The 22,040-nt window shown below is 51.0% G+C and overlaps 1 protein-coding gene across 1 annotated transcript in view; it reads left to right on the forward strand.

The window, feature by feature from the left end:
- The window catches only part of LOC119970929 (mucin-5AC-like), a 152,637-nt gene extending 143,566 nt beyond the window's left edge, over positions 1-9,071 (forward strand). Inside the window, 1 exon segment of the mRNA XM_038806038.1 lies at positions 7,969-9,071. Within this exon segment, the coding sequence (XP_038661966.1) occupies positions 7,969-8,128 (160 nt within the window). The 3' untranslated portion in view covers positions 8,129-9,071.
- Positions 9,072-22,040: the final 12,969 nt, after the last annotated feature.

Raw genomic sequence — 22,040 nt, forward strand, 5'->3', positions numbered from 1 at the left:
CGTGGTAGATTGCATATGCATAAACATTAGCTAAGCATGTAGCAAAGGCAGAGTGGTTTTAATAGGGGATTTTAACTTTGATACAGATTGACCACATTTAGATTAGTGTATGTCAGAAAGGTAGTGGACTGGATTCTCCGGTCCCCCAGTTGCATGTTTTCGGTGGTGCGCCATTCGCTGGCTCGGGAATAGAGACACCTGATGCTTGTCAATGGGATTTTCCACTGCAGGCACCCCACACCGCCGGAAAACACGTGGGCAGGGGGTGTGCTGGTCGGGATTCTCTGATCCCGCTGCAGAGTGAACACGCTGTCGTAAATGCCGTCGCGTTTTATAACGGCGTGAACGGGCCAAGCCGAGGATTAATTCTGGCCCCTACAGGGGGCCAGCACGGCACTGGAGCGGTTCACGCCGCTCCAGTTGCTGATCCCGGCGCGAACTGACCACCGCGGGATCCGCGCATGCGTAGTGACTCCGGCGCCAACGCACCCATGCGCAGTGGCCGCCTTCAATGCGCCGGCCCCGACACAACATGGCGGAGGGCTACAGGGGCTGGCGCACAGGAAAGGAGGCCCCCAGCCAGAGAGGCCGGTCCGCCGAACATTGGGCCCCGATCGTAGGCCAGGAGGCTCTCCCCTGGGTCGGACCTCCCCTTCCCCCCCCCCCACACGCCGATTTCCCGCCGGCTGAGAGCAGCTGTGGTCGGCACCAGTGGGACTCGCCATTTTTACGATGGTCGCTCGGCCCATCCCAGGCCGAGAATCGGCGGGTCGGCCGCGTAGAGCGGCCCCCGACCGGCGCTGCGCCAACCATGCCAGCGCCAATGGTGCCGATTCTCCGCTCTGCGTCGTGCAGGCGTCAGTGCAGCATGGCGCGATTCGCACAGGTCGCAGGGATTCTCCGGCCCGGCCCCAGGCTGAGAGAATCCCGCCCAGAGAATCCCAATGACCATCTTTTTTTTCAAAAATGATTTTTGTTCAAGGCATTTTCAATTATATACAGAAAATTATATACTCTCGTCAGGGCCTCACTCCATACTCAACTTCTACAGCCCAACCCCCAGCTCCTCTTCCCTTTTCTATTTTAATTCCTCCACTGAAAACCTCTCTTTCTCCATCAACTTCCCATATATTTACGAGATCATTCTCTTCCATTCCCTATCTCGTCCTGGGACAAAATTTTATCTTGTAGCACCAGGGGTGATAATTTCACGAACCTTGCCAGCTCCTTCCTGATGAAGTGTCTAACTTGCAGATACCGAAAACCATTCCCCCCCCAGTAGTTGGACCTCTAGCTCTCCCAACTCTGCAAACTTCTCCCCGATAAACACGTCCTTGAAGCACTCTGGGCGAGATTCTCCGCACTCCCGACGGTGCGGAGAATAGCGTGGCTCGTAAAATTTTACGGCCACGCTGTTCCGACGCCCTCCCGCTATTCTCCCCCCCCCCCCCCCCATGCCCAACTCCCGACACGAATCGCTGCCGCCGTTTTTTTACGGCCGGCAGCGATTCACAGCTGATAGATGGGCCGAGTTCCCAGCCCTTTACGGCTGTTTTTACGAACGGCAAACATACCTGGTCTGGCCGTTCGTAAAAACGGCCGTAAACACTCGCATTTTATAACCATGGCACCGATTGGCACGGCAGTACCACGGCCGTGCCAAGGGTGCCATGGGCCCGCGATCGGTGCCCACCGATCGCGGGCATCGGGCCCGATGCCCGCACACTATTTGTCCTTCCGCCGCCCCGCAGTATCCATTCGCGGGGCGGCTGAGGGGCATCCCGGCCCGCGCATGCGCGGGTTTCGCGCAAATACGCGATGACGTCATCCGCGCATGCGCGGGTTGGAGTCTTCCAATCCACGCATGCGCGGCTGACGTCATATGACGCGTCAGCCGGCGCTAACTCAGGCAAGCGGGCTTAACGAAATTTGTTAAGCCCGTGATGCCGGAGCTTACGGCGTCGGGCTGCTAGCCCCGACCGGGGACCAGAATCGGTTCCCGGTCGGGAAGGGGGGGGCTGGCGTCAAACCCGCCCGGATTTGACGCCAGCCTTACGATTTCTCCCCATATGGGAGAATCTCGCCCTCTATCTTTACTCGCCCTTTCCCACACTCAAAACATGGGATCGAGATTGCCACAGATCAGCGCCCGGAGTGACATCCCCTCCATCTTAAAGTGCTGCCGGCATTTATTCCACATCCTTAGTACTGATATCACTACTGGGCACGTGGAGTGGCTGGCGAGAATGGAAGAGGCGCCAATAACAGTGCCCTTAAAATCGACCCACTACACAAAGCTTCCTCCATCCACCCCCACACCGACTTCTTCTCCATTGCCCACTTCCTGACCTTCTCAATGCTCGCCACCCAGTAATAGTTCAGCAGGTTCGGCAGCGCTAACCTTCTTCTCCGTCTGTATCTCTCCAAAAATGCCCTCCTAATCCGGGGTACCTTACCCGCCCAAATACACTCCGAAATCGTCAAACTGACGTTACCAAAAAATAATTTAGGCATAAAATTGAGAGATTTTGGAAGACAAAGAGAAACCTCGGCAGCAACATTATCTTAACCGCCTGGACCCTTCCAGCCAATGATAGCAGCAAAATATTCCACCTCTTAAACTCCTCTTTCACCCCTTCCACCAGATTCGCCAAATTCAGCTTGTGCAACTGGGCCCAACTATGCACCACATGTATCCACGCGTATCCCCAAGTATCGGAAACATACCCTGACTAGCCAAAATGGCAGCTTCTCCAAACTCTTCCCCTGCACCCGCGCATTGATCGGGAATATCTCCCTCTTCCCCATGCTGAGCTTATACCCTGAGCCAAACTTCACCAATATCCCCATGATCCTATGAAAGCTCTCCATGGGTTTGTAATATACAGCAAAAGTTCATCTGCATATAGGGAGACCCGATGCTGCACCCCCCCCCCCCCCCCCCCCCCCCCGCCCCAACAATACCTCTCCATCCCCTGAGGCTCCAAGTGCCATTGCCAGAGGCTCAATTGCCAAAGCAAAAAGCAACAGAGACAGCGGGCACCCTTGTCCAGTTCTCCGATGCAGACCAAAATGCCCCAAGCTCACATGGTTTGTATGAGCACATGCCGTGGGAGCCCTACACAGCAGCCAAACCCAATCTACGAACCCTCAAATAATACGCCCACTCAACCCGGTCAAATGCTTTCTCTGCATCCAGAGGCACAGAGTCTCAGAAAGAATAGAGTGAGAGCACAAAGTCTCAGAAATAACAGAGAGAGCTCAGAGAGAGAGAAACAAGAGAGAGGGCACAGAGTCTGATAAATGAGAGAGAGAGCAGTGTCTGAGAAATGTGGGAGGGAGCAGAGTCTGAGAAATTAGAGAGGGAGCACAGAGTCTGAGAAACAAGAGAGAGAAAGAGAGCACAAAGTCTGAGAAGTGAGAAAGTCTGAGAAATGAAAGAGAGCGCAGAAATTGAGAAACAAAGAAACAACAGCAAGAGAGTTCACAGAGCCTGAGAAACGAGAGACAGCACTGAGAGGAGAAACAACAGAGAAAGAGAGAACAGGGTCTGATAAATGAAAGAGAGAGAGCACAGAGTCTGATGAATGAGAGAGTGCACAGTCTGAGAAATGAGAGAGAGAGAGCACAGAGTCTGAGAAACAAAAAGGAGAGAGCACAGGGTCTGAGAAATGAGAGAGGAGAGCACAGAGTCTGAGAAATGAGACAGAGCACAGAGTCTGAGAATCAACAAAGAAAGAGAGCACAGGGTCTGAGAAATGAGACAGAGAGCACAGAGTCTGAGAAATAACAGAGAGTGAGAGCACAGAGGGCATTGTGGGAAACTTGGCCGCAGGGCCTTGACACTTGCGTCAAGGCGGCATGCCGAGAATGACGCTGCCGGCAGCGCCTAAGTGACGTCAACCGCGCATGCGCAGGTTGGCCGGCGCCAACCCGCGCATGCGCGGTTGCCGTCTTCCTCTCCGCTGCCCCGCAAGACGTGACGGCTTGATCCTGCGGGCGGCGGAGGGGAAAGAGTGCGTCTCTTAGAGTCGCCGGCCCGATGATCGGTGGGCACCGATCGCAGGCCAGTCCCCTCACGAGCACGCCCGTGGTGCTCGATCTTCTCTCCGCCCCCCACAGGCCCTACACTTACCTGCCGCGCGCTGTTCACGCCGGCAGTGACCAGGTGTGATTGATGCCAGCATTAACAGGTCGGGATCGTCAGGCCGCTCGGCCCATCCGGGCCAGAGAATCGCCGGTCGCCGTTTTTCACGGCGACCGGCGATTCTCCGAGCGGCGTGTTGCAAAACGCGACACACGCCATTTTGGGGGGAGCGGAGAATCGCGCCCATAATCTGCGAAATGAGAGAGAGAGCATAGCATCTGAAAAATGTGAGAGAGCACAGAATGAGAGAAATGAGAGAGCGAGCACAGAGTCGAAGAAATGAGAGAGAGAGAGCACAGAGTTTAAGAAACAACAGATAGAGAGCACAGGGTTCTGAGAAATGAGAGAGCAAGAGGGGGGGAGAGAGAGAGAGAAAGAGACAGCACAGAGTCTGCGAAACAACAGAGAAAGAGAGCACAGGGTCTGAGAAATGTGAGAGAGACCACAGAGTCTGAGAAAAAACAGAGCACAGGTTTTGTTTCAGCCTTGATTCCATTGTTACTTTGCATGTGCTTCTGTACTGAAATTCTTTTCAGTTTGCAGATTCCATCCAAACTAAAAAATGATAAAGTAGTCAACGGCATCTCTGAAAAGGAAGTTATGGAACTGACTAATCATTATTCTCAACGGCCTGTTTTTGGGGGAGGGGTGAAAGCATGAGCATCAGAACTGAAATAAATGTGGGGCAGGGTGGTTAATAGGTAAAGAAATCTGTTCTGTGTCATTGTAGACACTGTGAATGATCATGCACAGACAATGGAAATAACCCAGCCCTGAGGCACAGGCACTGGAGGCCGCTTGAGAGATGGGAAAGGGCTGGGGAAATAGTATGATATCATATCACCTTCTCTCCATTTTCCTTAATTTCCTTTCCTAATAAATATCCATTGGTCTCAGTCTTGAAAAATTCAATTGATTCAGCAACCACAGTAATTTGAGAGAATTTCACATTAGAAACAAAGGAAAATAATTTGCACTTTGATCCTAGAAAAGTGCCCCTGCTATGCACTGTGCTAAACAGTCAAAGGAAGGTTCCAGAATTGGTGCAGGAGTAGGCATTTGTCCATATTTTTATATAATACTTGGAAACTCAATTATTATCTGTAGTTATGTGCCAAAATCTCCAGACATTTGTGAGGCTGGATCGGTTAGTGGAGAGGCAGTGTTTGCTGAGGAGCTGAAAGATCCAACTGTGAGGTGCTGCAGTACCACCATCAGTGAAAAATCTACTTACAGAATGGCAAGCCTATGTATGACCACAGACATTTATACTGGAATAATGTTAACAAAGCATATACCAGACACATGACAACAGGCAGCAAGGTTTTATGGACCTGTTCATGTTAATCCATTATAATACATACAGGTAAAGTCAGATTCTTGATACTGACAGTTTGTTTCACTCTTACCAATTTCAGGTTCAGTTTATTATTTTGGCATTATAGTTTCTTTCTTTAGCTTTCCACCAAAACGTTCAATCTTTCAGTCAGAATGACGGACTCTCGGCAGTTCTTTTCTAACAGTTAATCATCCAATCTTATGATTCCAGCTTGTCACTTCTATTCTGAATAATTGCCATTTATTTTGTTCAGGTCTACATAATCTCTTTGTGTCCTCTGGCAGTGGTGATTTTAAAGGGCAGGGTGCACCCACCTTTTGCTTCATTGTATTGTAATTATGTGGTTGTGGGCTCTTAGTGACTTTCTGCTTGAGGAGTTGTCCTGAAATGGGAAGCATTTTTATTCTACATGTAATCAACAACAGTACTGGTGTTGTTGAACTGTCTCAAAAGGTGTTGCGATAATTAATCAGGGATAGATGTGCATGGCGACTCGTGTTCCCTTCTTTTATTATAGTGCCTTCACTTGTAATGTTCCTGAATGTTCAGTTCTAATGAGTACACTCATAAATTCAGAAAAATAATGGCCCAGATCTTACAGTAACAGGACATCACATAGTGTACACCATTAGTTAGCCTATATCCTGCACCCTTCAACTCAACTTTTTCTGCTGCGTAACTTGCTAGAAATACAAGCTGATAAAACATTGTAAGGGCAATGGGACCTCTGGGACTTCAGTGAATGGCAGGAACAGCAGTATCAAGATTGAGAAAGAACAGGGACAATGGAGAAGGAGAGTGAATTGGCATGAATTAAGGTCAAATCAGGTACATAAAGAAAATTAAAGTGAGGGGAAGAAGGTTTGATTGAGGAAAATAATGGCAGGCCGGTAAAGAAGAAAACTAAAACTTGACATTTTTACATTCTCTAGCAACAATTTAGACCATGCAGAAATTAGATTGAGCATCTTAAATTATTACCTTTCTAGGTCAAGGAGGTTGATTGCCATTGCAATAGTAATGATAATGTAGTTTTAAAAAGTGTGCAAATCTAGGAAGTTCTTCACAATAATAGGGAGGCTAAGAGTGAAATGCTGTTTGTGTAAAACAAATAGGAACACTGTAAATCAACCAGCAAACTCTAAAGATTCAGAACTCACACAATCACTCGCTAATTAATAGTGGCATGCATTGTTATACACCATTGTTTTCCAGCAAGGTTCAGCCTAATGAAAGAGTATATGTGCAAACAATTTACAAATCTCCGATGGCACACCTTGCTGCAAGTCAAGACCAAGCATTGTCATTAAATAAAACAAGGGTGATTGGACCAGGGATTGCAATGAAATTCAGCAACCATTTTAAAGTTGTATGTCTTTCTTATTTTGATACCTCCAATAAAAATTTATATGCCCATATTTATAATGAAAACTGCCTACATAAACTTATGAAGCCATAATTGCCTGCTCCCACCAGTGGTGACACTGCACCACAACTATGTAGATTATTCCCACTATGAACTTACGTAAAATGTTAGAACTTATAATGAAATAAAGTTGACAGGAAATGCTGCCGACATAGTACCCCATGTGGTTGAAGAGCTGCTGATGTTTACATATGACAAACGACCGGTTGGGTGAGATGGGGGACCAATGATGTGGAATTGTCCACATACACTGGTCAACAGTATGAGGAGTGAGGATAAAGTTTAACTCTTTACTACGTGTTGTGACACAATAACTTTGAAGTTCATTGCTGTGAATAGTAAACACTACTGAATGGGAATGTATCCTGCTAATTTCCTCGGAGCTGTTCATGTTCTGCTGCTGTAACTTTGTTAGAAGAACAGCAGAAAATGGGCTTACACCTATAAATGGACTTCTTGCCTCACTTTTGGTAAAGTAGAAGTAAATGAGCAGGATCAACTCTGAGGAAGTTCTTGGCCAAAGTTTTAATATATATATCATAGTATGACATACATCGACACAAGAGCAGTCTTTAGGTGAAATGGAACTTGTGGTTAGGATAAAGAAGACAGAACTCAGTTTGAAGTTATACATTCTCTCCTTCTTTTCATACATTTTTATTGTAAGCTTCTGTGAGCACATTTAGAATGCAAACTGCCTATGCTTCGGCTGCACCCTACTGGCAAACAGACCTCAGTTTAAAGGCTGACATCTGTTCTTTCGTATTTCATTACAAATTACTGAGTCCTGTGTCCACATTTAGAATTCAGTTTGTGAATTTGCCAATTTGTCATTGCACTAATGATGCTGCAGCACCTCTCCTAGGTTGGTCAGTAAAGATAGTAATGACAGGTTGACATGGACAGTTATAAATATGAAATCAGAATCTTATAATTAAAGAAGTTGACAAGAAATGCATGCAGATATAATATTTTAACATGATTGTTGAGAGATTAATAATGTATTTTTATATATCTATGTAATTGAAGTAATATGTCTTCTTGGTTCTTTGACAGATATTCCGCTGAAACAAATATGATGTTACATAAGTGCAGCTGCTGTCAGGAGTTAGCTTCTGACAAACAGAGTACCATGCTACATTGTCCAGACGGCAAGACGATTGAGTTCACCTACACCCATGTAAAGAATTGTGGTTGTGTAACTGCAAAGTGTTAAGGAGCCACCGAGCAGATACCCGAACCTCCAGCTCAATAAATTGAAGAATAATGTTTAGAAAATATAGAAAATCCTGGGTTTTCAAAAACCCAGATAAATGGGGAAAATTATCATATCTTTCTGTAGAATTTTAAGACAAGTGCTAAGAATGCCAAGGATATCTTTTCTACCGTTTTTAAAGTAAACAGTGCAATGTATTTGTTTCGTAATTTCACCTTCTTGTGATAAATTCAAAAGGGACCACATAGAAATTAAATATGTACTTCACCTTTCTCTGTAAAATCATTCTATACATTAGCCTGCTGAACGACATGGCAGCACTGTTGACCCATATATTGCACCTACAGTGCCATTCAGCCCATTGAGTATGCACCGACCTGCCGAAAGAGCACCCTACCTAGGCCCACTCCCTCTCCCTATCCCCGTAACCCCACCTAACCTTTGGACACTAGGGAGCAATTAAGCATGGCCAGTCCACCTAAGCGGCACATCTTTGGTCAGTTCTACAGCTACATTCAAAAACAGCAAATTACCATTACTGATCTTTCTAGTTTGTGTCTTATTTTGACAACAGTGTTTCTAGTTAGAGAAATGTAAAGAAAATGTACATTTGTTGAGAAAAACTGAAAAGTTAGAAAATCAAGAGTTGCAGAGCTAAGATGGTAAATGTCACTTTCCAGCAACTCCATCTGCAGCTACCAACTTCATAAACTGCTTTAACTTTCTGCTCTAGACAGAGATGGCCAGTAACATGTGGACCATATGACAACATGGCTGACAATTGATAACTGTCCCTTTTAGGTTGTGGGTATATGAAGTCTTATCTAACCCTTGCTTTTCATGCTTGGTATTCCTGTATGCATTCTGATCGCACATAAACCTTTTACTATGAACTCTTCTATTTGTCAAAATTATAATTATCAATAAATGGAAATCAACTGGATTTGTTGTTTTGAGTTTCTTTTTTGAATTGAATTGTTTTAACCCTGTGACTCCAAGCAGGCCAGCAGCACGGTTCGATTCCCGTAACAGCCTCCCCGAACAGGTGCCGGAATGTGGCGACAGGGGCTTTTCACAGTAACTTCATTTAAGCCTACTCGTGACAATATGCGATTTTCATTTCATTTTTTCAACAGTGGATGTGAACAAGACAATAATGACCTTTTCATGGGGTTTAACTCTCTGGCTACTGATCACCAAGAGAGAAGTTGCTTAAATCAGTTATTTATGTTGGGTTACGTTACAAGAATAAATCAAAACATTCTTCTTTCAATCTGGGCATCGGGCTTTAAAAAACTAAGGGCGAGATTCTCCGGACTCACGACGGGTCGGAGAATAGCGGGCGTCGGAAATTTTTACGGCGACGCTGTTCCGACGCCCTCCCGCTATTCTCCGAACCCCGCAAAATGTCGGAGTCGCCATTCCCGACAAACGCCTCCTTCCCGCCCCTGACACGACCAGAATCGCCACTGATTGCCCCCCCCGCTATTCACCGGCCCGGATGGGCCGAAGTCCCGACGTCATGGCGCCCTGTTTGCACGTCGTGAAACACACCTGCTTTTTAAATTCGTCAACCAGTCGGCCTGGCTGACGACAGCTTGGAGGAGGTCAGGGCACCACTCAGCGCACCGCTCAGCGCACCGCTCAGCGCACCGCTCGAGTCTGGCCACAACGGGGAAGGCATCCCTGAGAACGGGAGGGGGTCCAGAGCGGGGGGAGTGTGGGGCGACGGGGGAGGCAGTGGGGGGTGACGGGGGAGGCAGTGGGGGAGACGGGGGAGGCAGTGGGGGGAGACGGGGGAGGCAGTGGGGGCGACGGGGGAGGCAGTGGGGGGCGACGGGGGAGGCAGTGGGGGAGACGGGGGAGGCAGTGGGGGGAGACGGGGGAGGCAGTGGGGGAGACGGGGGAGGCAGTGGGGGGCGACGGGGGGGGGGGGGGGTTAGGTAGAGAGTGAGCCGTCCAACCCCGTAACAAAATGTCTGCCAGCATGCCATGGTGTGCCGGTGACGAGGACACGGCCGCTGGTTCCCCTGTGGCTTCCGGACACAGGCCACTGACGCACCCGTGAGGAGGCCATAGTTTACTGGCCGTTGGATGCAGAAAGTGACCAGGGGTTAGGCTGACCGCGTGTCAGTAGCGCGACCAGGCCACCGGGACACACTGGTATCCCATGGCTGGCGGCTGCCGAGGTGTCGACTAACCTCCGTCTAACATGTCCCGTTTCTCTGCCTCCCACCACCCTTCTGTAGGTTAGCACGATGTATGGGAACAGAACGGCGATGTTCTGCGCAGTGGTTGGGGCCGCTCTACTGGATTTGGAGATGCAGCAGCATCCACACCCACAACCCGCAGTGGCTGCAGGGCCAGCTGCAGCAGCAGAGGGAAGGGCCGAGGAGTTGCCAGTCTTCGAGCAGCATGGGGGGGAGGAGGAGGAGGAAGAGGAAGAGGAGAGAGTGAGGGTGCAGCCACGGCGCCAGAGGCGACGACCAAAGCCGAGGGTGTACCGTGTCCGGGTCTCTTTCCTAACAATGCCGGACATCACCTGCAGGAGAAGACTCCGGCTGAGTAGGCAGACGGTGATACATATCTGCCAACTCCTGTCGCACCTCGCCCCACGTGGAACGGGGGGAGGACACGCGATCCCGGTTGCCATCAAGGTGACGGTCGCTCTGAACTTCTATGCTACCGGCTCCTTCCAGTCTCCGAGCGGGGACATCTCCGGGATCTCCCAGTCATCGGTGCACAGGTGCATCCGGGATGTGACCGACGCCCTCTATGCCATCACGGATCGCTACATCACCTTTCCCGAGGACCAAGCAAGTCAAGACTCACGAGCCCGTGGATTTGCCAGTGTGGCCGGGATACCGAGGGTTCAGGGGTCAATCGACTGTGTTCACGTCCCCATGCGCCCGCCTGCTGTGGACAAGGAAGTGTTCACAAACAGGAGGGGGACATACTCCATTAATGTCCAGGTGGTATGCGACCCCCACATGAGGTTCATGAACGTCTGTGCAAGGTTCCCAGGGAGTGTGCATGACTCCTACATACTAGCGCAGTCGTTCATCCCTGCGATGTTTGAGGGACGTCCCCCCCGGCTGAGGGGCTGGTTGCGAGGCGACAGGGGTTATCCGCTGAGGTCTTGGCTGATGACGCCTTTACGGAGGCCTCAGACCAATGCGGAAACACGATACAACGAGGCCCATGCAGCAACCAGGGGTGTGGTGGAGCGCTGCCTTGGCCTCCTGAAGATGAGATTCAGGTGCCTGGACCGCTCCGGAGGGGCCCTGCAGTACCAGGCCGACAGGGTCGCTCGCATTGTAGTGGTCTGCTGTGCGCTGCACAACATCGCGATGCAGAGGGGAGATGACCTGTTGCAGGAGGAGGAGGGAGAAGCTAGTGGCAGTGGTGCCAGCACAGAGGAGGAGGAGGAAGAGGAGGAGGCGAGGGAGGAGGAGGAGGAGGAGGAGGAGGAGGAGGCTGGCGGAGTGGCGGGCGCAGAACGCAGACACGACCCAGGTGCTGGTGATGTCCAGGAGGCGGCACGACGGACCCGGCAAGGACGGCGGGCACGCGACGCCCTGGTGGCAGCACGGTTCACGCATCGCATGTGACGTCCCCGATGAACACCAAACCACCACCTGCATCGCTAGTCATGCAGAGGGTCACCACACAACTGCCACCACCAGAACCCCCCCCCCCCCCTCAGTGTACACTGCTCCACTTCGACATGACGCTTATCACTGGGTGCAGACGGAATGGCACAACATTGATGGCTGTGTCAGCGGGTGTGATCAGTGCCATGTGGTATGATGACAGCCCGCTCTGCGAAGAGCTGTGAGCTCAGAATCGTTAGAGAGAGTCTGACCCATGGCAATAGCTGAACCATCCACCTTGGTGGCCGCTGAGTTCGTCACTGACACTCCATCACGTGCCCGCGTGGGCTAGCTGTGGGAGGGGGTAGGGGCAGGGACTGCACACCCGGCACCGAGGTTTCACCACCCGTCACCCCCAGCGACACTCGGTCACCATCACGATTCCTGTGGCTGTGGAACAATCACACGGTATTACAAGTAAGGTGGAACAGTGCGTTTAATATTAACAATTATTTACAGGTGCCCTAGCCCCTACAACTAAACTGTGCCCTTCACCCTTGCCAACTTACTCAGTGTCTATCTTAGTTGCGTTACGGGCCCTACCACTACGTCTAAGTGACTCCCCAGATGATACAGCAGGAGTGGAGGAGGATTGCTGCGAATCGCCCCCCTCGACTCGTTTCTCCTTGGCTAAGCGTTTCCTGGGGCGACCAGGCCTTGATGGGCCAGGCTGCTCTGCGGGTGTCTCGGGTGACATTGTGCCACCCTGCTCTGCCTGCTGCCCACCCGATGCACCAGGGATGGGACGGGGGGAGGCCGAGAATTCCGGGACGTCCCGTGATGGAGTTAATGGGACGGGCCCCGAAACCTCCTCCTCCCTCGGGGAGCCCGGTGGCCCCCGGGCCTCACTTTGGGACAGAGGTGCGAGCGGGGAGGTGCCAGTCCTGGAGGCCTGCAACGGTATCCACCAGGATCCGAAGGTTTGCAGAGACGGAGTCCAGGGAGTTAGACATTCCTGCCAGGGACTGTGCGATCTCAACCTGTGTGTGCACGACGCCATCCAGCACATGTGTCAGGCGGTTGATGGTCTCCACGACCGACTGCTGCGACTGGGCCATGACCTGCTGAGACTCGGCCATGGCCCGCAGGGCGCCGGCAATGTCGTTTTGGCTCTGGCACATTGCTGCCTGTGAGAGGGCACCCCTGTCCAGGGCCGAGGATGACGCGTGCACATTAACCCCAACGTCTTGCATAACCTGACCCATTGCCTCCACCGCGGATGCCACCCGTGCGGTGTCGGACTGGGTCTCTGCCATGAGCGGCACCACTCCCTGCTCTTGGACGCGGTTCGACTCCTCTAACAGCGTCTGCAGAGCCAGGAAGGCTGCCCTCCTCCCGCCATTGTTTCCCTGGGTTTCCTGAGGCATCGGCTGTGCGGGTGGGTTGATAAACTCCAGGAACTCAGAAACGTCTGGGAGCCAGCTGCATCCTGGGCCTGGTCTGGCCTCCGCGAGTCCGGGCCCTCTGTTGCTCCGACCTCCACCTGCTGTACCTGCTCAGCTGTGATGTGCCAACCAGACTGTGCCCCAGGAGACTCATCACTAAATAGGCCCGCCGGGGTGTGTGTCTCTGGGATGATGGATGTGGTGGGAGAAAGCAGTGCCGCAAGCCCGACGCTCTCAATGTTTAGGGCCTCCTCCAGGGTGTGGGGCTGCTCAGCGACAGGAGGGTTGTCCGTGGCCATTTCTGGTGGTGGTGGTGGACTTCGAACCCTCTGTGCGTCCTGGTCCGCAGATTGGGTTGGGGCGGATAGGGCTGCCCGCTGATCGGGCACCCTCTGTTGTGAGGCCCCGGGTGAGGTGGCGGCAGATTCCTGTCTCCGTCTGGAGGCAGACGGCCCTGGTCGTTCGGCATCACGTCCTAGGGAAGAGAATGAGACAGGTTATTTCGATTTGCTCGGCAGGCCGCTGGACGGTTCCAGTGGGCAGGGTTTGTGAAGGGACAGAGGATGGGGGAGGTGTCCCAGTGGGCAGGGTGTGAAGGGACAGAGGATGGGGGAGGTGTCCCAGTGGGCAGGGTGTGTGAAGGGACAGAGGATGGGGGAGGTGTCCCAGTGGGCAGGGTGTGTGAAGGGACAGAGGATGGGGGAGGTGTCCCAGTGGGCAGGGTGTGTGAAGGGACAGAGGATGGGGGAGGTGTCCCAGTGGGCAGGGTGTGTGAAGGGACAGAGGATGGGGCAGGTATCCCAGTGGGCAGGGTGTGTGAAGGGACAGAGGATGCAGGTGGGTGAAGGGACAGAGGATGGGGCAGGTATCCCCAGTGGGGCAGGTGTTGTTGAAGGGCCGAGGTGGGGAGGGGTGAGTGTTTGTCAGGGAGGGTTGTCTCACTTGCTGCAGTTCCGCCAACCTCGCATTGCGCGATATCGCGGGTGGCAGACCCCCCCACAAGGTCCAGGCCCTCTGTTCAAAGGTGCTGAGGGGGTGCAGGTTGGGCGAACCCCCTCCAGTCTTGTGCCGCTCACGGTGGTTATGAGCGGCCTTGGCCTGTTGGGGAGGAACATAGGTAGATCATTACAAAACGGTAGGTATCAGCAGTCTGTTAAGATACTGGCACAGTTTGGGGGGCAAGTTGTCATAAGACGATGCATCTCTCCTCGGGGCCAGAGCGCTGGGTCTGTGACAACTTTGTGAACCACCCACAAATAACTCTGCCCCAATCCCTCTCCCCCCCCCCCCCCTCCCCTGCCGGGGGGGGGGGGGGGGGGTTGCTTAAGTTAAGGGGGGGGGGTGGTTGTGACTAGGGGGCACCCTCATGGCACTTACCCTGGCAGACCTGGTGAGGTCGTGTAGCTTCTTCCTACATTGCTCTGCTGAGCGAGGGGTCTGCCCCACAGCACTGACGGCAGCAGCCACGTCACGCCAGGCCTGGCGTACCGCGCTGGCAGGTTGGCGATGCCCTCTCCGCGGGCGGATGATGCCCCTCCTCTGCTCCACGGCATCGAGCAGCGCCTCGACGTCAGCATCTACAAAGCGAGGAGCAGCTCTCCTCGGCTCCGACATCCTGCCCGACAGATTCTGTGGTCGCCCGCGCCTTTTTACGGCGTCGGGCGGCGTCACGTGGGCGTGATCGTGTCGTCGTCGCGTTCCGTCGTCATCACGCACGTAATTGACGCGGCCGCGCTACTAGCCCATTTCCAGGAAGTGAATCCGTCGGGAAATGAAGCCTTCGCGACCGTCGTAAAACGCTCCCGATTTTTACGACGGTTTTACGACTTTCCGCGGGTGCGGAGAATTTCGCCCTAAACTCCTGACATTAAAATCTCTTCCTGCTGACTGAAAGAAAGAAACTGGAGCTCCTTCATAGCTCAAGTATTTATTAGATTCAACTTTGTGCAGGCAGCTAGTCATATCAAAGAAGTTTGTAAAATGGGTTAAAATTAATAAAATCCACGCCACATACTTACCTCCCATGCCTGTTTTAGCTTGATGAAGGCTACCAACTATACTATTTATACACAATAATATTTGTTGCACCTGTAAAACCTCAAATACTTTTGACCAGTTTGCTTACTGAAAGGTTTTACCTAGGCGTCTTTAATAATAATAATCGTTATTGTTACAAGTAGACTTACATTAACACTGCAATGAAGTTACTGTGAAAATCCCCCCCAGGGGCCTGTTCAGGTACACAGAGGGAGAATTCAGAATGTCCAATTCACCTAAAAAGCACGTCTTTCAGGACTTGTGGGAGGAAACCGGAGCACCCGGAGGAAACCCCGCAGTCACGGGGAGAACGTGCAGACTCCGCACAGACAGTGACCCAAGCCAGGAATCGAACCCGGGTCCCTGGCACTGTGAATAAGTGTAAAGAACAAACCACGCACACAAATTTAAATTCAACAATATTTATTAATTAATCCGTAGGTTACCCACAAAATATATTCTAGAGGTACCCAAGATCCATTTATACTACCAGCAAAGATGGCTTGGTAGGGCTATGGATTTGATCACTGCATTCCTCCAGTCCATCTCCTCGAAGATGGTTCTTGCTGACAGTCTCTTCCCTCCTTCCTTCTTTTCTTTCTTCTCTGGTCTGGTCAAGGTCACCTCCTACATTTAGACTTCGCTCTTGATGTGCCTTTTTATCCCCCTCCCTTCGCACCCTTTTGCCATTTCCTCTGGTTGCTGCCAATGATGCCTCGGGAGGGGTTCTCAGCACCCAATGTTCTGGTTAATGACCATTTAACAGGTCCTCTGAGCCTGCCCAGGTGTCCCATCTCTGGTGGTATGGGCTGCACATAACCTGTTCCTATATGAAAATGAAATGAAAATGAAAATCGCTTATTGTCACGAGTAGGCTTCAATGAAGTTACTGTGAAAAGCCCCTAGTCGCCACATTCCGGCGCCTGTCCAGGGAGGCTGGTACAGGAATCGAACCGTGCTGCTGGCCTGCTTGGTCTGCTTTATAAGCCAGCGATTTAGCCTTGTGAGCTAAACCAGCCCCTATATAAGGTAACAGTAGAAACTCTGGGTGACAGAAAGTTTGGCCCGATCTGGGCTCCTGACAATACACAAGTGCATATATCTCCTGATGGGTGATTGACGGGACAGGTCCAGACATGGGGCAGGATTCTCCGACCCCCTCACCGGATTGGAGAATCCCGGGGGGCGGCGTGAATACTGCCCCACCACCGGCTGCCGTATTCTCCGGTGCCAGTTTTCGGGCAGGAGCGGGATTCACGCCACGCCAGTCAGTAACCGTTGCCAATTCTCCAGGTCCCAATGGGCCGAGCGGCCGCCCATTTTTGGCCAGTCCCGCCGGCATGGATTGGACATGGTCCCACATGGCGGGATCTGGCAGGTAAGTTGGCTGGTGCGGTCCTCATGGGGGTGCGGGGGGATCTGACCCCAAGGGGGGCCCCACAGTGGCCTGGCCCGCGATCGGGGCCCACCGGTCTGCGGGCGGGCCTGTGCCATTGGGGCACTTCTTCCTTCTGCATTGGCCCCTGTAGGGCTCCACCATGGCCGGCGCAGAGAAGACACCACCCTGCGCATGCGCCAGAATACGCCGGCCGGTCTGCACATGCGCGGAACCACGCCAGCGGTTCTGCGCATGCGTAACTCGCGCAGTCCCTTCGGCACCAGCTGCCACAGCGCCAACCCCTCCAGCGCTGGCCTAGCCCCCGGAAGTGCGTAGAATTCCCCTACTTCCGGTCGGCCTGACGCCGGAGTGGTTCGCGCCGTTTTTGACGGCAGCGTCGGGCCATCGCGCTGATCGTGGAGAATCCCGCCCATGGTCTGGCAGTTGGTCTGTTACTTGTGTATTTGACTTTGGTCAAGTCTGAATTCCAACAGCATGCCTGTGGTTTGACTGCAATATGATTTTAAAATGTCCAATTCTTTAATTTAAAATGGCCAATTTTAATCAGGCCTAAATTTAGGCCTTGTTAGGTTACCACATATTTGATTTCTATTGGAAGATATTCAACAAAAAAGACTGATATTAAATATCGAAACTGATGTGTTAGGCAGGTTGGTTTGACATTGACTGCAACTAGATGCAGGGAAACTAGAAACAAACATCTAACAACCGAGATGATCCAACGCGGTTTTATTTAAACTATGAACGGCTGTACACGTTCAGCTGTGGGTTGACACTCTACTAATCCTACTGACGACCTCTTACTGGCTCGACCAAACTTACTAGCTACCACATGGCAATAATGTCCACTGACTTGTGCACTCTGACTGTCTCAGTGCCTGGGTCCCGAAAAGAACGGGAGTCTTAATGCCCTGTGGGCTTTATAGTGGTGGTGTCCTGTCTGGTGATTGGTTGTTCTGTGTTGTGTGTTCATTGGTCATCTTATGTGTCAATCACTGCCTGTCTGCATCTCATTATATACATGAGTGGATATTATGACAGAAACTAGATCCCAGACTCCAACAGGTAAACTCTTTTGGTTGCTGGTAACAGGGAGAATGATGTAACAGTACAAATCAAAACAGAAGTGACGTTTGCCAACAGCTGAGTTGCAGTAGCAATGCTATGCTGTTAACTCCTGACCAAACAATATCACAATTGCCCCTCCATGGCCCAGTTTCTCCCAATGTTCATTACGCTGACAGTAGGGAAGGTGGAACAGGCTCTGGAATAGCCAGTTTACAGCACTCTGAGAATCTCATGTTGTCAGCAGTAAGACTTGAACACCTCATAGAATCATAGAATTTACAGTGCAGAACAAGGCCATTCAGCCCATCGAATCTGCACCGGCCCTCGGAAAGAGCGCCCTACTTAAGCCCCATGCCTCCACCCTTTAACCTCTTAATCTATTTACCATCTTTAGACTGTGCATATGAATCTGATATTTAATTTTGAGATAATCTTGTTATCTGGCAATTTTCCATGTATAAATGAACTATTAGAACCTAAACCATTATAATCTTTGAAATGTTATACCTTACTTTCCCAATGGTTGATTGTTCACCATTCTTTCAAAATACTGTCATTTTATGCATTTTTTTGTAATGGATTACTTTTCATAATTCAAATCTACTTGACTATTTTACCAGGACACATGTAAAACATTAATTTACATTGTCTGGGGAAGACTACATAAGGGGTCTACCTGAAGTGGATTTGTGGAAGCTTTATCACTTCTAGTTTGCATGTGTTGAATGAACTCTGTTCAACAATCTTTGCTGTTTCATTCTGAATACTCAAACAGGAAAAAATAAATGTCATAAAGGTGCATTGAGAACGTTGTTCCGATATCGCAACTTAGTTACATTGGACAGGGTTTCTTCGCCGCCGCCGCCCCCCCCCCCCCCCCCCCCCACCCCCTCCCCCCAAGCGGGATGTTCCCTGGCAGCAGAGGCGGCCCACCATTGGCTGATTGGCTGATGGTGGGATCTTCCAGCCCCACCGATGTCTATAGGAAGTGAGGAGGTGGGTAGCCCACTTCATTTACCGACATGCAGCTGAAGGGCACGGGCACTGCTTCCCCAGTGCTCTGGGGGGGGGAGGGGGGGGGGAGGGGGGGGGGGTGGAGGGAGGGCCTTCAGGGGTCTGAGGATGTTCAGGATACCGGAGGGAGCCAGGTCTGGGGTGACCCCTGGGCTGGGGGTTGGGGAAGGCTTTGCGCCGGGGAGGTATTCAAGCCATCTTTAAATATTGTTGAGACCCATAACAGAGGTAATCCCAGCTGAAGCCTGTCTGTCCTATCACACCCCCCCTGGACAGAGCCATGCTGCAGCTTCTCTCATGAAAGTCAATTTCACCCCTTTGGCTATGAGCAGCCTCTAGCTTCACAGCTGAAGCCTATCTCAAAGAAGGGATTAGCCTTGCTAGTTGTGATAGCACATCACTCTCAAGTGCCTCCTCAAAGGAACAGGTGCTATGCCTGGGAGGATTATTAGTGGACTGGATAACCTGCAACCTCTGATGCGTAAACAGTGTCCTGTACTCCAGGAGCATGAGCACCATAGATGAAAAGGAAAATGCTGGAAAATCTCAGCAAGTCTGGCAGCATCTGTAGGGAGAGAAAAGAGCTAATGTTTCGAGTCTGATGACTCTTTGTCAAAGCCTACCTGAGCTTTGACAAAGAGTTATCAGACTCGAAACGTTAGCTCTTTTCTCTCCTTACAGATGCTGCCAGACTTGCTGAGATTTTCCAGCATTTTCCTTTTCGTTTCAGATTCCACCATCCGCAGTAATTTGCTTTTATCCAGTGAGCACCATAGAGGCAGCTGGTAACAATCAAACCCTAAAGAGCATGGCTTCACCATTGAGGATCCTTTCACGGCTAAAGGGTAAGTCTCTATATGAGCAGGGGACAGCTGAGCACAAACTCTCTAATGTTGCTGGCAGAGGTTTGGGATCCAGGGGCTCCTGTTCTGGCTGGGAGTGAGTGTGCAGAGGAAGGTTTACCAGCATAACTGGTTCACTGTATGACATTCTGAGAGATTTTGGGACAGTCATGGTAAGTGTGGAGGAGTCTTGGTGGATTTGAGGGTCCCGGAATGGAAGACCTAACTGTTTGTCAGTCTCTCTCCTTCTCCAATTCCTTCCAGATGAAGACATTATTACTGGCGTCGATCCTGCGGAGGTTGGTTTGACCTGTTTGTTGCAGCCAAGGTTGACACCAAAGAAGACAGCAAGGCCAATTCAGGCTGGAGGTGGCACCACATATGCACACTGCACATCCTCAAGATCCCCTGAAGACAGTCAACTGCTCTCACTAACTCTTTTTCTGTGCAGAAAGCACTCAACTGTCTTTGATGTGGTCCAGGAGCGTCAAACAGCAGGGTATGCATGGAAACTGTCAATCACAGTCTAGTAAAATCAATTTCACATAGATGTGAATGAAAACCTTGCAGATCAAAGATCTGAGGGGGTTTAAACCCAGATAATGTGTTTTTTTTTCTCTAGGAATTGCCAGGTGCTACTTCCTCTGCCTGAGCCAGCAGGTGTATTGCACAGATAAGTTTTAAAGCAATGATTTTTTTTCATTGTCTCTGTCTGGACTGCTTGTTAGCTTCCAAGGGTGAGGGGGGGAGGGTGACTCTGTAATGGCAGGCTTCCAGGCAGCGGTCTCTCTTATGGGGGCTTCCTTGGTTGGGTCTCTTAAGGGAGAGTCTTGGGTGGAGGTCTCTGTAATGGGAGATCACTGTGAGGGGCTTTCTTATGGAGGGTCGCTGCTGTGGGTCTCTGGTGTGGCTTTCTCTTCTAGGGGTCTCTGGTGGGAATCTCTATAATGGAGGGATTTCTGGTGGAGGTGGAGTAGAGGGTCTCTATAATGGGGACGTTTCTGGGGGAGAGGGGATCTCTTTTATGGGGGGGGTCTCTGGTGGGGGTTGGGTGAGCAGGATTTGCACTGTGGGGGATGGCTCTCCAATGGACTTTAGAAACAACACCCTTAAGGAGTTATCTTTGTCCCACTACGAGATCCACCACACCAGGGTCCCGCTGGGAAATACCTGCACCAAATCTCGCCCACGTGAATCCCGGCCCAGATGACCGGAGATTCACACGGACTTAGAGAATCCAGTGCCCAGTCCATTAATAGGATGCAAATATGTCAATTTGGCACAGAGCGCAAAACTCAATACGACCGCCAGCAGGGGACCAGAGAATCAGAATGGGATCACGCTGGGCGGTTAAGAATCCAGCCCATGTACAGGAGTCGCAATACCCCCAAGATCCAGCCATCTGAAGGAGGCTCAGAAGGAGGCCAGAGGGGAGACCAGTGACGTGCCAAGGTGTACAGGAGTTGCTGGCAGTGATCCAACAATCCGGGATGTCCTTCAAAAGAATAAAGAGGTGTTTGCCAGACATAAATATGATTGTGGACAGATACCTGGGGAGGTGCTAATTGAGGGCCAGACCCGAATCTCCAGAAACAATACGGCTTCCCCAGGCAGGCGGAGACAGAGATAGCTGAGGTGATTAACAGTCTACTGCAACAGGGGGTATTAAGATCTGTAGCCTCTACCAACAATGCACCAATTTGGCCAGTAAGAAAAGCAGACGGATCATGACTTCTGACAATTGACTACAGAGAACTAAATAAAGTCACCCCACACAACCCCCACTGTAGCTACACGCCCTGCCACTATGGTGAAACAAGGGGTACAGGCAAAAGTTTTCACCATGCTGGACATCAGCAATGGTCTCCAGTCCATCCCTTTAAATCGATCCTGCCAGTACAAGTTCACTTTCACATTCCAAGACCAACATTATACTTGGATTGTCTCCCACAGGGCTTCCATAATTTCCCCTTCCATTTTCCACAGACAGCTAGCTACCGGATGAGCAAACTTTTCCTGACCCGATTGCCTGGCCTAGTATGTCGATGACTTTCTGCTGCAGACCAACACCAGAGAGGAGCATGTAACTTTATTAGACAAATTACGAGCACTGCTCCACTCTATAAGAAGTAAAGTAAATCCGAAGAAGGCACAAGTGATGGCGTCAAAGGTGCTATACCTGGGCCTGTGAACAATAATCACTTATGGGAAGAGGGAGTTTGAGCAAAAGAGAATAGACACAATACTACTGTTACCACTACCCTGAAACGTGAGTGCCCTCCAATTCTTCCTAGGCCTGGTAAGGTACTGTGAGAATCACATTGCTGGCTTTGCCACTCAAGCTGATCCAAGTCTGACCCTTTAAAGAAAAATGCCGTGCAGAACTGGACCCCTCAGCACACAGCCACAGTAACCGATTTAAAATGCACCCTCGCCACAGCACCAGCCCTACTAATCCCTGACCCAGAATTACCATACGTAATAGAAGTTACAGCCATGGACCATACCCTTTCT

Source organism: Scyliorhinus canicula, chromosome 9, assembly GCF_902713615.1.
Source record: "Scyliorhinus canicula chromosome 9, sScyCan1.1, whole genome shotgun sequence".
NCBI lineage: Eukaryota > Metazoa > Chordata > Chondrichthyes > Carcharhiniformes > Scyliorhinidae > Scyliorhinus > Scyliorhinus canicula.